Source organism: Gopherus evgoodei, chromosome 10, assembly GCF_007399415.2.
Source record: "Gopherus evgoodei ecotype Sinaloan lineage chromosome 10, rGopEvg1_v1.p, whole genome shotgun sequence".
NCBI classification, from domain to species: Eukaryota; Metazoa; Chordata; order Testudines; family Testudinidae; genus Gopherus; species Gopherus evgoodei.
This window is the reverse complement of record NC_044331.1, coordinates 36,495,230-36,508,833: the sequence shown is the minus strand read 5'-3', so window position 1 is coordinate 36,508,833 and position 13,604 is coordinate 36,495,230. Positions and strand designations below refer to the sequence as shown.

Below are 13,604 nucleotides of genomic sequence, written 5' to 3'. Positions count from 1 at the left end.
TGATATTATAATTATGGTTACGATTTTGTCACAGAGGTTGTGGAAGTCATGGAATCCATGACTTCCAGAGACTTTTGTGACTACACCCTGGGCGCCCCCTGCCCCAGGTACTCCAAGCTACTGCAGGCGGATTGGGGACCCTGCAGCTGAGCTCCCCATTTTGTCACAGATATTTTTAGTAAAAGTCCGGGACAGGTCGCAGCCTTCCATGAATTTTTCTTTATTGCTCATGACCTGTCCCGGACTTTTACTAAAAATATCCATGACAAAATCTTAGCTTTAATTATAATTATTCAGTAAGACCTTTTCCCCTTCCCTCTAATCTTTGTCCTTGCATTGAGCAATGTCTTAGGTAATGCTAAGTACTCTGGACACTGATGTCTGATCCACATGTAGATAAAACACACACACACACACACATCCTCATCAAAAGAGGCTTTAAGATTTGCCATATAGAAAAATGAGGCTTTGTCATCTTTATCCACCAAATGCTCTAAGAGCATCAAAGTCCCTTCTTTAGGCCTGCATGGCTGACCTCAGATCTTACTCCGATTTGATTTCTGCTCTTTTTATACTACCTGCAGCAAGCAGAATTCCATCTTGCTCTCTCAAATCAGACAGAGTTGTGATTATGATGCTTCGCTCTTTTTAATGAAGTTTTATGGGGTTTCCTCATGGGACTGCAATAGTTATTTTCAAATAGATCTTTATTTAGATTCAGAAATCTTGTAGATTTTCCAGAAGATAAAGTAGATCTAAATGACTTTCCACTAAAACTGCGTAGATTTCTTATCTTTGTAGATCTTATTTGGTTTTCTAAGTATGGGCTGCAGCCATTCTGCCTTTCACTAATTTTGTAACCTGCTTGTGTTGTTCAGTCACAGTATTTAATTAATGAGATTTGCAGTCCCATATCCCTCACTTTTTCTTCTTTTTTCTATCTTTGCTCCTAGTTTAGTAAGTACAGAAGAAATTCTTTCAATTTTGTTTTTCACAGAGGGCATGGCAGTGCAGAGAATATCTTGTTTGGAGTTAAGCGACTGTTAGCATTCCTTTCCCAGAAAAATCCTCTGGCTGAATGTCAGTGGGTCCAGCTAACCAGATGCTAACAAGTCCTAGGCTCAAAGAAATCCTGATGATCATTTTTATTTTTACTTTTATTGGGCATTGTAGATTTATTTACATAGCTCTTTTTAAGTGAAAAAAATAAAAAATACCACCTTCCACTGATTAAGCAGGAGCTCTCCCTGCCTAGGCCTTGCCCCCATTTAGAATTTTTTTTTTTAATCATTAACTACAAATGATCTTGATATAGATTCTACAGACATGCTGGTTCCCTTTTCAACCTTCTGGTACTAGTTAAGATCATCTTCCCTTTCCTGTCATTCTACCCATGCCACCCCCACTGTGAATGTTTCCTGGCTCTCCCTTCCCCCCACTCATGATGTTCAGGTGTCTTGTGATCAGTTTCAAGGTCCTGCATAACTTCCTTCCTTACTTATCCCTACTTGGTTCTTATGTCATCCTCCCACATTCGTGCTGCTCCACCAATGAAACCAGCTCCATCCCACCTCATCTCTGTATGCCACAGCTACCACCACGCTTTCTTTTTTACCTCTAATGAATGGAATGCCATTCCTGAACTGGTCTGTAAAGCCACTGCACTCTCTTCATTTCAGTCACCCCTAAAAACCCACTTCTCAAGAAACTAGTTAAATTATCTACTGTTCTATGTCCTTTACTCTTCTCCTGAGTGAATTGGTCATCTGTGTGGAGGGAGATAATTGAAAGCTGGGAGGAGGAGGCAAAAGAATACTGAAACTGAAGCTGAGAAAGACAAATAGGTTGAATTGCGGAGGAAGGATGCAGGGAATTAACTGTGATTAACTTAAAAAAAGACAACAGCAGCAGCAAACAAACAGGTGACTAATAAGTGCTTATGATTGTCCTAATCTCTTTACTTGCATGTGGCCTCACTTCCCCCTTTCTTCATCTCCTTGTCCTTTTTAGAGTGTATTCTTTCTAGGCTGGGGCTGTTGTCTTCCTCTGTGGTACACATTTTGGATGCTACTGCAATATGAGTAGTAATACCTGTATATACATTTTTCTTAATTGTTTTAATCAAATTGAGGCTCATTAAGTGTCAGGGGTATCTTTGAGATTTTACTTGAATGTAACTTTTTTCTCTTTTTAACTCATTTTTGTCTTTTGTTTAATGTTGAAGGCTGCAGCGATTAGCAAAAGATCTTCTAAAGCAGTTCCAAGTACAGGATAGCAGTTCATTCGCAAACAACAAGGTTTCTGCTCTGGACAGGACTTTAGGAGAGATTTCTCGTATTCTGGAAAAAGAGGTATTATTTATTACGTAATTAACTCATGGAATGCACAGCTTAGTTGAAATCAAGAAAGCATTCAACATATATGTACATGAATATATGAGTTATAAACGTTCCTACTTCAGGGGGTTAGGAAGAAACTTTCCATATAACCTAGTTGTTACATAATTGACCATTCTGGAGATTCCAGCTCCTTCACTGGATGCATCTGATACTCACCAGATGCTCTTCATAAAAAACAAACAAACAAACAAACAACTTTTTGCTATAAAAGAAGTTACAGCAAACAAAACATGACTTTATAGAAAAACTAAAATTTGATTTCTTTTAATGTTTTTTTTACTGTTTAAACAGATGTTTCCAATAAAACCTGAGATACATGGAGTGAATTTCTTCCCTTTTCTTACTTTTGTGAAAGTCCCCGCCCTTTTTTAACAGATAAATTAAAGACCACCCCTGCCCGCGTGATTCATATGTACAGTGATTTTTCTCTGGTTATTAGATGAAGATGAATATTGTTTTTAGTTTTGGATAGCAACAGGATTACATAAGCTTTCTGTGGTTTATCAGTAACTTTAGACATGTGTATGCTGTTACCACAAGTAAACGAAGTTTAAACAGATGGATTTGACATGGATTTTTTCCAGTTGCTTTTCCTGATATTTTAGAATACTGCCAGATTTAAGTAGGGAGCCAGCTGCAAGTCTTATGAACCTGAATAAGTAACTTCATATCTGCCAAAATGTGTAAGTTGATGGAAGTTAGAGAAACAAAATTTTCTGTGACCCATGTCACAAAGTGTAATATTATGTTATATTTAATTGTAGCAAATATTCCTTCACTTCAAGTTCAATCAGATTCCACAATTGCTCAAATAACAATATTTAAGTCCTGTAGAAGTCCTCCACTCAGTGCTTGTGCATACCTACCATGACAATTGTGGATTGACAGTCACAAATATAGACTAAGGAAAGACTATGGCCTAAATTCTTAGATATACCTGTTATCCTCTGAATGCAATTAAGGGGGCTGAATAGCCAGCCACGACTCTTTGATTGTGAGGCCAGTTCTGCACTGGTTATAACCCCAGCATAGGGTAGAGCAGCCTTGGCTATGGTACTGTTTGAGGTGTTTGAATTCTACTGTTTGCAGGCTATTGCTCCCTTTTGTGCCCTCACTCTGCCCCCCACAGCTGCACCAGCTTGCAGTCATTTACATCTGGAGAATCCTTAGCTAGGAAAAATCAGCAGCTCTCTGGCTTATTTACATTGCCAAATAAATGAGAGAAACCAGCCTTGTAATTCTTTTGTTCCCTTAACCTGTATATATTTCAAATGACCATGCTACGTTCACAATAAGCTTTCAGATTCACTGGTGGACTTGTGTTTTTACTTTTTTAGCACAGCAATTCTCAAACTCACAACATTCAGTTTAGAGTAGTTAGTATCTTTTAAGCCTCTCTCATTTTTCTCCCTCTTGCCCATTTTTGAGAAGCAATTAATGCAATTATTACATCGCCATAGGAGTGGTTGCCATTTGTGTTTCCTTTCCCATCATGTTAGAAGGTTAAAATGACATCATGCTGCCTATATTACCAAGTATAGTGGCTCACAGAGCTCAGAAACATACTGCTTCGGTAAACATTACTGAGTGATGGTTTTCAGCAAAAAGGAGAAAAACATTTATGTTGTTATTGCTGTCAAAGTGAAATTGAAGTATAGTTTATATTGCTACTGATACTCGCAAGCTCAGAAGGAAGTATCCCATTTCTTATTAGAAATGTTAAAAAGAACTGAAGTTTGACGAGTTCTCTTTAGTTTGCTTTTTTTTTTCTTTGTACTTGAAGTGAAAATTTTCACTGGTTGAAATAGTACATTCCAGTTAAATAATTTGCCTATATCTTCTTTTGGAACCTATCCAAAATACACTAAAGTCAATAAGTGTCTTTCCATTGATATCAGTGGGCTTTGGATCAGACACTTGGAGAACATGGGCTAGTTCTCCTCTCCCTTGCATCATGTGTGGTCCTTTACACCTCTGCAAAATGAGTGCAGAGTAAAATACGGTCAAATCAGCACTTTTCACAGGTGTAAATAAACGTGCAAAGCAGTGAAGTCTCAGACCTGATATGTTGGGTTGGTTTTTTTGGGAGGGGTGAGGTGTTCCTCTTCTGCTGGCAAGCCTTTTATGTTTCCCCTGTGTTTTACTGCATGCTATATGTGGCACATTGCAATGTAAGTCACCATTCTACGGCATAAGTAATGGCACTTACGCGAGCCAAATTTTATCTTAACACCTTCTGCAAACCCATTGAAGCCAATGGGCGTGATTCTTGTTTACGTTGTCCGCTTTACACAACTCTGGCAGTGTAAAAGTTCCTTAAATGGATGGAAATGCCCCATATAATATCCACAGTGCAGAGAGCTCTCCTGGCTGTTGTAAAACCAGTAGAGGGGCTCTACAGTTGACCTAACCCCAGGTATAAGGGTTAGGTCAGGGTGTGAAGGGAGGCATGGCTGAAATTCCATGTACTGTGATTATTTTCTGATTTCCAGAGCCTCTAAGAGTCCATGGGAAGCAGAGAGTAAGCTGGAGCAGCCTTGAGGTTACTTCAACTTACGCTGGGGACCAGGCAAGGTCCTGAATGACCCCAGAGTACCGGGAGCACAAAGGTGGCTTACATTTACCTTTAATTACCCCTTCATTCCTGCCCCAACCACAGGACAGGAGTAATTGAGTGTCAGACCCAGTGGGATTTCCAGGACTGTATGACAGGAAGGAATTTAGCCCATTATTTCCGTTATTATGGTGGTACTAGCTATCTTAGAAAGTCATGTGTCAGCTTTGTCATGGTACATTGTTTCATGACTGTGTTATAGGTTGAAAGAGAGACAAGGTGGGAGGTAATATCTTTCATTGGACCAAATTCTGCTGGTAAAAAAGAGAAGCTTTCAAGGTTATACAGAGATCTTCTTCAGGTCTACAGCTATGCTGCATAGTATAGGTGGAAGTGCATTTTATTTATCTAGTAGCTACAGTAGAATCAATCATTTGGTCAAGGATTTTTGTAGCATGGAAATGGCAATACAATCTGTATTCACATAAGTGATTGCTCAAAAATAGAAGACAGTAAGCCAAATTCTGCTCTCAACTACACTGGGGTGAATAATTTCAGTGGGAGTTGGAGGTATTCAGCAGCTCTCAAGGTCAGGCTGTTATTCAGTAAGGTCCAAAAGTGGACATCATTAGTGCAATTAATAGTACATTCTTCCATTAATTTACGGTATAAGGGAGAAAAAAAGAATTCTTTAAACAATCAATATAATTTTTATAACTCAAAAGCTTATTTTAATCCGATCCAAAATTATATAAGATGGATCATAGTTTTAAATTCTAGTTTAATTGTTGTGTAAAAGAAATTGAATTCTTCTGATAAAAGGCAAGCAAGCATATATTACATATCTGTGTTCTAGAGTGCTCCATTCGAACCAATGCTGCATACATATTTACCAGGAGAATATAGTTTATCTTTGCTCTATTTAGCATTGGTGTCAATCAGATAATGGAATAGTAGCTATAGTTGTTTTCAAGAAATATTGCAAACATACACTTTAAATGATGTTTTGAAAATGAGGCCATTACTCAAGTCAAAATTTGGTTTGTTTTCTATATTTCGCCCTTATCATACTTAAGGATCTACCCTGTAATTATCGAACTGTAAAGAGTATGAAGTCTCTTTCTCTTACCACTGCTAATTTTGCTATATTGCAATAAATTAAATAATAACAAAAATCAAAAAGAAATGTGCATGAATTTTCCTCCGTTCAGTGTCTCAAACAGATTCATTGTGAGTCGTTTCACTACAGTTGATATCTTATAGCTATTATGTATTTCTTATTTTACACAACTACTTATATTAGTGGTAGAGCATGAAACCAATTTGAGGGAAACAAATTAGCGGTTTATTTAAATATATTTGCTTATAGAAGAGTAAGATTCAGTAGATGATTTCATTGAAAGTGCATATTTTATAAGACGTGTGTGTGTGTGTGTATGTCTGTTTATGTGTTAAGTTTATAATACAATAGGATTCTATTTTCTTACACATGCATATGGGGTTTATATGAACAATGTCCATTAATGATGGTTATCTATGTGAAATCCATTAATTTCCCACAAATTTCTGCAGATATGTTGGCAAATAGATACATATGGTGGGAAGAAAAAAATCACACACAGGACCTAGCAATATAAAATGTGGGCAGTGTTTCATGCTTTGTTGAGGAAAGTTGCCACTTAAGGTCCAGATCATGACCCAGCTTACTTGGTGATACAAAGCAGTAAGGGCTGGCTCCACAAAAGAACTTGGGCATTGCAACGCTCAGCATTGCCATACCTGTTAGGTGCTGTGATGGGGCGGCCCCACCCCGCACTAGCCCCAGCAATGTCGGACCAGTAGCTCTGACAGAAGAAGTCCCGCCCCGGTTGTACTGGGCATGCTCCAAGTGCTCTGGGAGTATAAAAAGAGGGAATTCAACTCAGTCTGGGCTGGCGGCCGTAGGGGAAGGACCTATCCGGGAAGCTCCTGCGGAGGACCAGCCACCACCCTTGAACTCACTGGGGTCTGAAGCTTCCTCTGGCCAGAACGAAGCCCTGCTGCAGGAAGAGACCGAGGAGCCTGAGGAGGCGATGGACCCAGAGACCCGCAGAGAACCTGGAGACTCATGGGAGGCCCCAGTGCTCGACTTGGTAGGAAGCAGCCCGGAGGGAGTGATCGACTGGTACCTGGCCCCCGGTAAGCCTCAGCGTGTTTCGGTAGGACCTCCTCCCATCCCCGCTGAGCCCTTGGCAAAGTCCTGTGGTGCTGTTAGGGGCAATTCTATGGACTTTGGCCACTAGGCCATGCTACCCCATAACCAGGGGCAATCCTATGGACTCTGGCCACTAGGCCGTGCATCCCGTAACCAGGGGCAATTCTATGGACTCTGGCCACTAGGCCATGCTACCCCATAACCAGGGGCAATCCTATGGACTCTGGCCACTAGGCCGTGTTGCCCTGCAATGAGGGGCATGAACCCTCACAGGTACCTAGAAAGTCAGTGGGACTCACAAAGCTTGAGTTAGGCACTCAGACTCCATGTACATTGAATGAAGGGAGATAGGCGCCTAAGAATGGGATTCACAAAAGCTGTCACACTAGGTGGCTCCCCACTAAGACAGCCAGTGATGGGAACAGTAGATGGAGCTTTGATTCTGCTCCCTCTCTCTCCAGTCAGCAGCATAGTATAAGCCAAAACAGTTCGCTTCCTCCCTAAAGGAAACAGGGAAACCAGGACCGTGATGGACGCTTCCTGGGCTGCTGCAGAGGCTCAGAGCAGATCATGTAGTCACTAGCCACAAATGGCAAAGTTTATAGTGAGAATCTGCCAAGCACACATCCCAAAGAAAATATTAACAAAGTGGTGTTACAGTGAAGACACATTGATCATACATACTCCTATTTAAAGAAATACCAAGTGATATATAATGTGTCCTAAGACATTTCTCCTAGAATATTATCTTAAAAACTGAATTATTTTGTATGAAGTACAAGTACAGTTCTAATAAATACAGTCATCATAAATTGGCTGTTAACCATTTGCATTACTGAGCCTGACAGTGAAAACAAGTGGTAATATTTTGAAGAGTACAAAGAAAATGTAATATAAAAATAGGCTATGGAATTTACAATATTTTGTTCAGAAGGAGCTTGTATGTTTTGTAGAATACAACCATATACACATAACATACAGCATAAAGATATTAAGAAAACCTTTGAGTACCATTAATGGGATCTGTACAGAGTAGAACAATTTCTGTGGGTTCCATAATTCTTATTCTTAAAACATGGTCTTTAAACTACTTAAAATAAAAAGTGATTTCCAGTGTAAGTATGTCAGCATTACTGAAATATTTGTGAGCTCATCATTGTTCTAATAGCACAAACAAATAATCATGGTACAAAAAACTCCAGCTCACTTCCCCACAGCTTGCATATCTTCTTTTAGATGTAATCATCCAGACGTGTGCGTGTGTGTGGTGGACGTGGAACTGCTGTATAATAATCTGAGGGTTGCTGTTAATATGATTTGTCATCTACAAATTATACTCTAACTCTTTATTATTCTCTTCTGTCCTCGGGTGAATATTATTATTATTAATTCAGTCTTTAGATATATTTTTACCTTGGCTGTTTAGAGAGAGGAGCAGTTTTCATTTTGCTTTATAATTTTTATCTGCAGAAAAGGTAAGATTTAAAAACTTTTAACTAGGGAGAAAATGGAAAGTTTTATACCCTATATCTTCAGAAAATAATATTTCCTTTTTTGCAAAACTAAGTTCTGTGTTCCATCCAAACACTTCTGAATTTATTCCAGTCAGATTTACTGAACCCTATATGTGAGAGTATTATGCATAGTCCTACTAGTTAAGAGTAGCTGGGAAGTGATGCATTTAAAAATCCATGAGAAGAAATGCGTAGTGTTGAGATTTAGACTTTACATAATAAATTTTAAAAAATTGTTGGGACACTTGGGATCTCAGCTACCCTACCAGCGGTAGTAACTTCAGATGTCAAAGAAGTAAATTCCAAAAGCTAATGACTAAGTCCATTTCTGTAAATGTGTGATGTTTTTAAAATATTGATTCTGCTGTTCTTTGGCAGTAGCTCTCTCTCTGCTATTGCTGAAATTGGAGAGAGTGTACATCCAGCAGTGTCATCGTGATACTGATTTTTCCTGAGTGCGGAACTAGCTGCCAGCTGCATGTTTTTGCTGTAGCGCAGAGCCTGATGGCAATATGCCAGCTGCTGTGTATCTTGTTATTAAAACAATCCTTTAAAATTATACAAATATACCAGATTGCAGGATATTTGCTGCCTCAGTGGATCAGATGACATATGGAGCCTTTCAGCAGTCAGGCACTGGTTGAAACTGGGCTCCATGTCAGTAGTAACTATCAGAATGCTGTTCAGTGGCCTTTGTGAAAAAGTTGATGGATGCGGTTCTGTTTTGTCCACATATACAAAAGGGATAGCTCATGGGGGAGGGATAGCTCAGTGGTTTGAGCATTCGCCTGCTAAACCCAGGGCTGTGAGTTCAATCCTTGAGGGGGGTCACTTAGGGATCTGGGGCAAAAATTGATCCTGCTAGCGAAGGCAGGGGGCTGGACTCGATGACCTTTCAAGGTCCCTTCCGGTTCTAGGAGATTGGTATATCTCCAATTATTAAAAAAAAATGTATATAAAAAGCTATTTTTAATTTTAGAGCCTCTACTTCTTTTGCATTCATAAACGGTACCAAGCCAACCAGTTTAGGTTACTGCATGAGGAGAATCATTATGGTAGTGTGAAAACAAAGGGAAATCTATCAATAATATAAATGTAGTGAAAATAGCACTTTTCTTCCTGTGACAATATTGGCAGCAGCATATCAGAGTAATGGCATTTACTGAGGCAGATTTTTCTCAACTCATCGTATGAAATACCTTGTCTGCTTGATAAGTTGCAGTTGTGCATATGTGAATAACATTTGCTCTCTTCACCCCAAATAAGCAGGGTTTGTACAATGAACTTGATGTTTGTGTGTGTGAGACTTGGGGAGGGATTGTGCATTTGGTAGTGTCAAAACAACTTTTACAATTGATAAAGTAGCAGCATTTCCTCATAGATGCAGACCTTGCTACCATTATTCATGCCACCTCTAGACTGGACTACTGTAATGTGCTCTACATAAAGGTACTGTAGATTGCAGAAACCTGCTTGCTAGTGGATCATCTCACCATGAGCATTCAATACCAGTGCTTGGCAATCTGCACTTGCTGCCTATTGGCTTCCTCACAGAGCTTTTGTGATTTTACCACCTTTTTTCATTCCACAGGGAAAACCCACAAAAGTTCTATGTAAAAACACACAGAAAACATACTATGTGGTTTACTTTCTAAGCATTTGTATTCCAGAAACACAAAAGATCACACATACATTGTCCAAAATGAAAAGCTTGCATTTTTGTAAATAAAATTTAAAAAACACAATAATTGAATCTTCAGTCTATAGCTAGTTAGGCCCTACCACTCTTTTATATCTGTCTTTTGATACCCGTAGATGTTTACCAATGCATTTGCTGTTTCTGCACCAAGCATATTGCATAGTTAGGTACAAACCAATCTGAACATGCTGAAAACATGCTAGAATGTGCAGAATTTAAAAATTGATAAAATCCTAAATTCAAGTGTCCTCAGTCACTTTAGTCCACAATTTCCACATTTTGATGCAACAAACTATTGTACAGCCTCTTTCACAAACTTAGATTTGGGATAAATATCTGGATCTTCAATTTTAAATTCAAAAAGAGAAGGAAGAAACTCAAGATTTTTATCAACTACAGTCTTCTGTTTTTGGCTCAATAATTCATTTTTGGGGGTGGGAGAGATCACTCATGTTGACCAAGTGATGAAAAGGTTCTGTAGCTTTTTCTAATAATTTTTTTATTTTATCCTTGTGTGTTTCAGTACTTAGTTAATTAGATCAAGCCAGATTTCCGCTGACACTGTAATAATAGTATAATCTGCCTATAATCTGTCAAATTCCTGTGAACTTCCTTCAGTTGTTTGCCATTTTAGTATCGCTATAGAATTAATTGTTTTGTAAAATGTGTGTTCTGTTTTGATCAAAGTACTTCTTGTATTCATTGCAAATTTCAATATACTTACAGTAGTTGGATGCAAACAGAGACAAATAATTTTCCTGAGAGTTGTGAGTGTTATTGACAAGTGAGGGCAATAATCCTCCTATTTTTTTAGATAACCAACTATGAACCAGATAATGAGTGCAAAAGAATTTTTGAACTTCCACTATTCCAGAATGAGGTGATGTTAAAGAGATACTGAAAGTCCATAAATTATTTAGGGACTTAAATTATCATCACAATTGCATATCTGTGAGGATGATGCCTCTGAATGTGTCTTACTTTCAGAATCACCACCTGACTGTATTATATTTATCAGCTGATTTTACATTTACTACAGTTACAATAAGAAACAGCCACCTAAGGCCAATCTAAATTACCACCTAAGTCGATCTAACTTGCATCACTCAGGAGTTTGAAAAAGTCACCAACGTGAGCGACACAAATTACAGTGACCTAAGTGCTGTCCACATCGGCGCTGTGTCGATGGGAGATGCTGTTCTGCCAGCATAGCTTCCACTTCTCGCGGAGATGGAGTAATTATGCTGATGGAAGAGCACTCTCCTGTCAGCTTAGAGCGTCTTCACCAGACATGCTATAGAGGCGCAGCTGTGCCGATGTAGCGCTTTTTGTGTTGACCTGCCCCTAGTGAATTCAACCCTGTCCATAACTAAAAACTGGAAGAATAAGATGAGCAAACCAACTTTATATAAAATCTTATCAGTTATCCTGCTACCTTTCAGAAATAGCTACATTCTAAGAAACCAAGCCCCATCCCAGTTTACACTCCACTTACTTCAGTATCCATTCATCCACTCCCCAATCTCTTCAGTATACACTGATATTTGATTTTATCTACTATCCACTACCCCTTTCTCCAGTTAATAATATCTCCTCATGCTCCCCTTCCCCTCTAATGCCAAGGAAGTTCTGTAACTTTATTGTTGTTTCTTAATAGGCTCAGCAAGAACCTTGATATTTCACATCATTTCACTTCTGACTTTTTAGAATGGTGTTCTTTCACAGATTGAAATTAGAGTCTACTGTTTATAATTTAAAAATTTTAAATTATGTTCTCATGTGATTACTTCAGATATAGAAGTTCTAAAAATGAAAAAAAGTCTTTAAAAGTTTGTTGTGGGTTTTCCCCTCAGAAAAATGGGTTTTTCACAGTAGGAGTTAAGGCGTTAAAATTAATTTTTAAAGTCCTAATTAGCCTGGATCCTGCCTGCCAGAGAGATTGTATCTCTTCCTGTGCAATAGTGATGAATATAAGATCACCAGAAGCCCTTGAACTGGAACCTATTTTGGAGGCGGCTGTGGCAGAACATTCAACAAGAGTGCCTCTTGACTTCAGAATTCAGTCCTGAACCTGCTCTGAAACAGCACAAATGTGTTGACTTTTCAGGACATGCTTCAAAGCTCTTCTTTTCTGAATAGACCTTTAGGGGAAGATTGAAGGTGTGTGATGGGGGGATTTTGGGGAGGAATCTAAGTGATGGGGAGATTTTGTTATGCAATGTGGTTTTTTGCTGACTAATATTATGTAATTGGGGGGAAGGTTTTTCTGTTTTCATTGCTATGAACAGTTTTTATTCTGTTAATTGATGGCATGGTGTCTAGAACCATAGGCTTTTTTTATATTGTTTAAATCAAAATAAAGTAATAAGCATAAATTCTCTTCCACAGAATCCTATGTCCTATTGCACAGTTTTCTACTCCATCTGGACAATATTGTTCAAGAGATCTTCCAGCAACAGAATACACTGTATATGCTCTCCAACCAATCCTTAGAAAATACCACTTGTGAGAGGCAGTTTTCTTTCTGTTTCACATCTGTAGTCATAGAGAAAAAAAACTGAGTATCTCACTTTGCTGTATACCATGCAGACTGCAGGCCAGCTGCTGCCCAGTATAATCAACACAGAGCAAAAATTATATCGTATCTTCTTATTAGGGTCATGTTTATCTAAATAGTGAAGATTGACTGTGATACACAAACATTTTTAAATCAACCCTTCCTCCTAGTATTTTACCATTTACTCTGAGCTGTTTAACTAGTTTAATAGTTTTCTTGAAACAATTTATGCCATGTTCTCAGTTTCAAATTTTTATCATAAGAAAAATCTATTTACTGTCACTTCCTTTCAAACTGTAGGAGTCTAATCGTTGTCTTATGAGTATGAAAGATTCCACGATAATTCTGTGTGTTTGTTAGGTGCTTAGTACTATGTGGCCTTCGGATGTTCTTGCATAAGAATAACCAGTAATTATGTTATTGCATACAACCTTTCATCTTCAGGAGTTTCCTGAAAGTGTTATTTAAAAAAGACACATGAAGTACAATGAAATATTGATTATCAACTCTGTATAACATTTTGTTGCTAGTAGGCTCTATAGTGGAGAAAGGGGAAAGAAAAGATACGTTTGGTGGAGTTAATAGGCAAGGCCTCATTTTTTTTCTTTTTCCAGGCATTACCCTGCCACCAGTGAAGTCTCATTATTTCTGAGTGTCCTAATCAGTAGGGTCATGAAAGATTGATTT

General features: G+C 38.5%; 1 protein-coding gene across 5 annotated transcripts in view; it reads left to right on the top strand.

The window, feature by feature from the left end:
- Positions 1 to 13,604, top strand: part of SCAPER (S-phase cyclin A associated protein in the ER) — a 362,895-nt gene that overhangs the window by 196,295 nt on the left and 152,996 nt on the right. For all 5 annotated transcript variants that reach the window (XM_030579108.1, XM_030579106.1, XM_030579104.1 and 2 more), the window contains one exon: positions 2,225 to 2,351. In XM_030579108.1, coding sequence (XP_030434968.1) covers positions 2,225 to 2,351 — 127 coding nt within the window. The remainder of the gene's footprint in view (positions 1 to 2,224; positions 2,352 to 13,604) is intronic.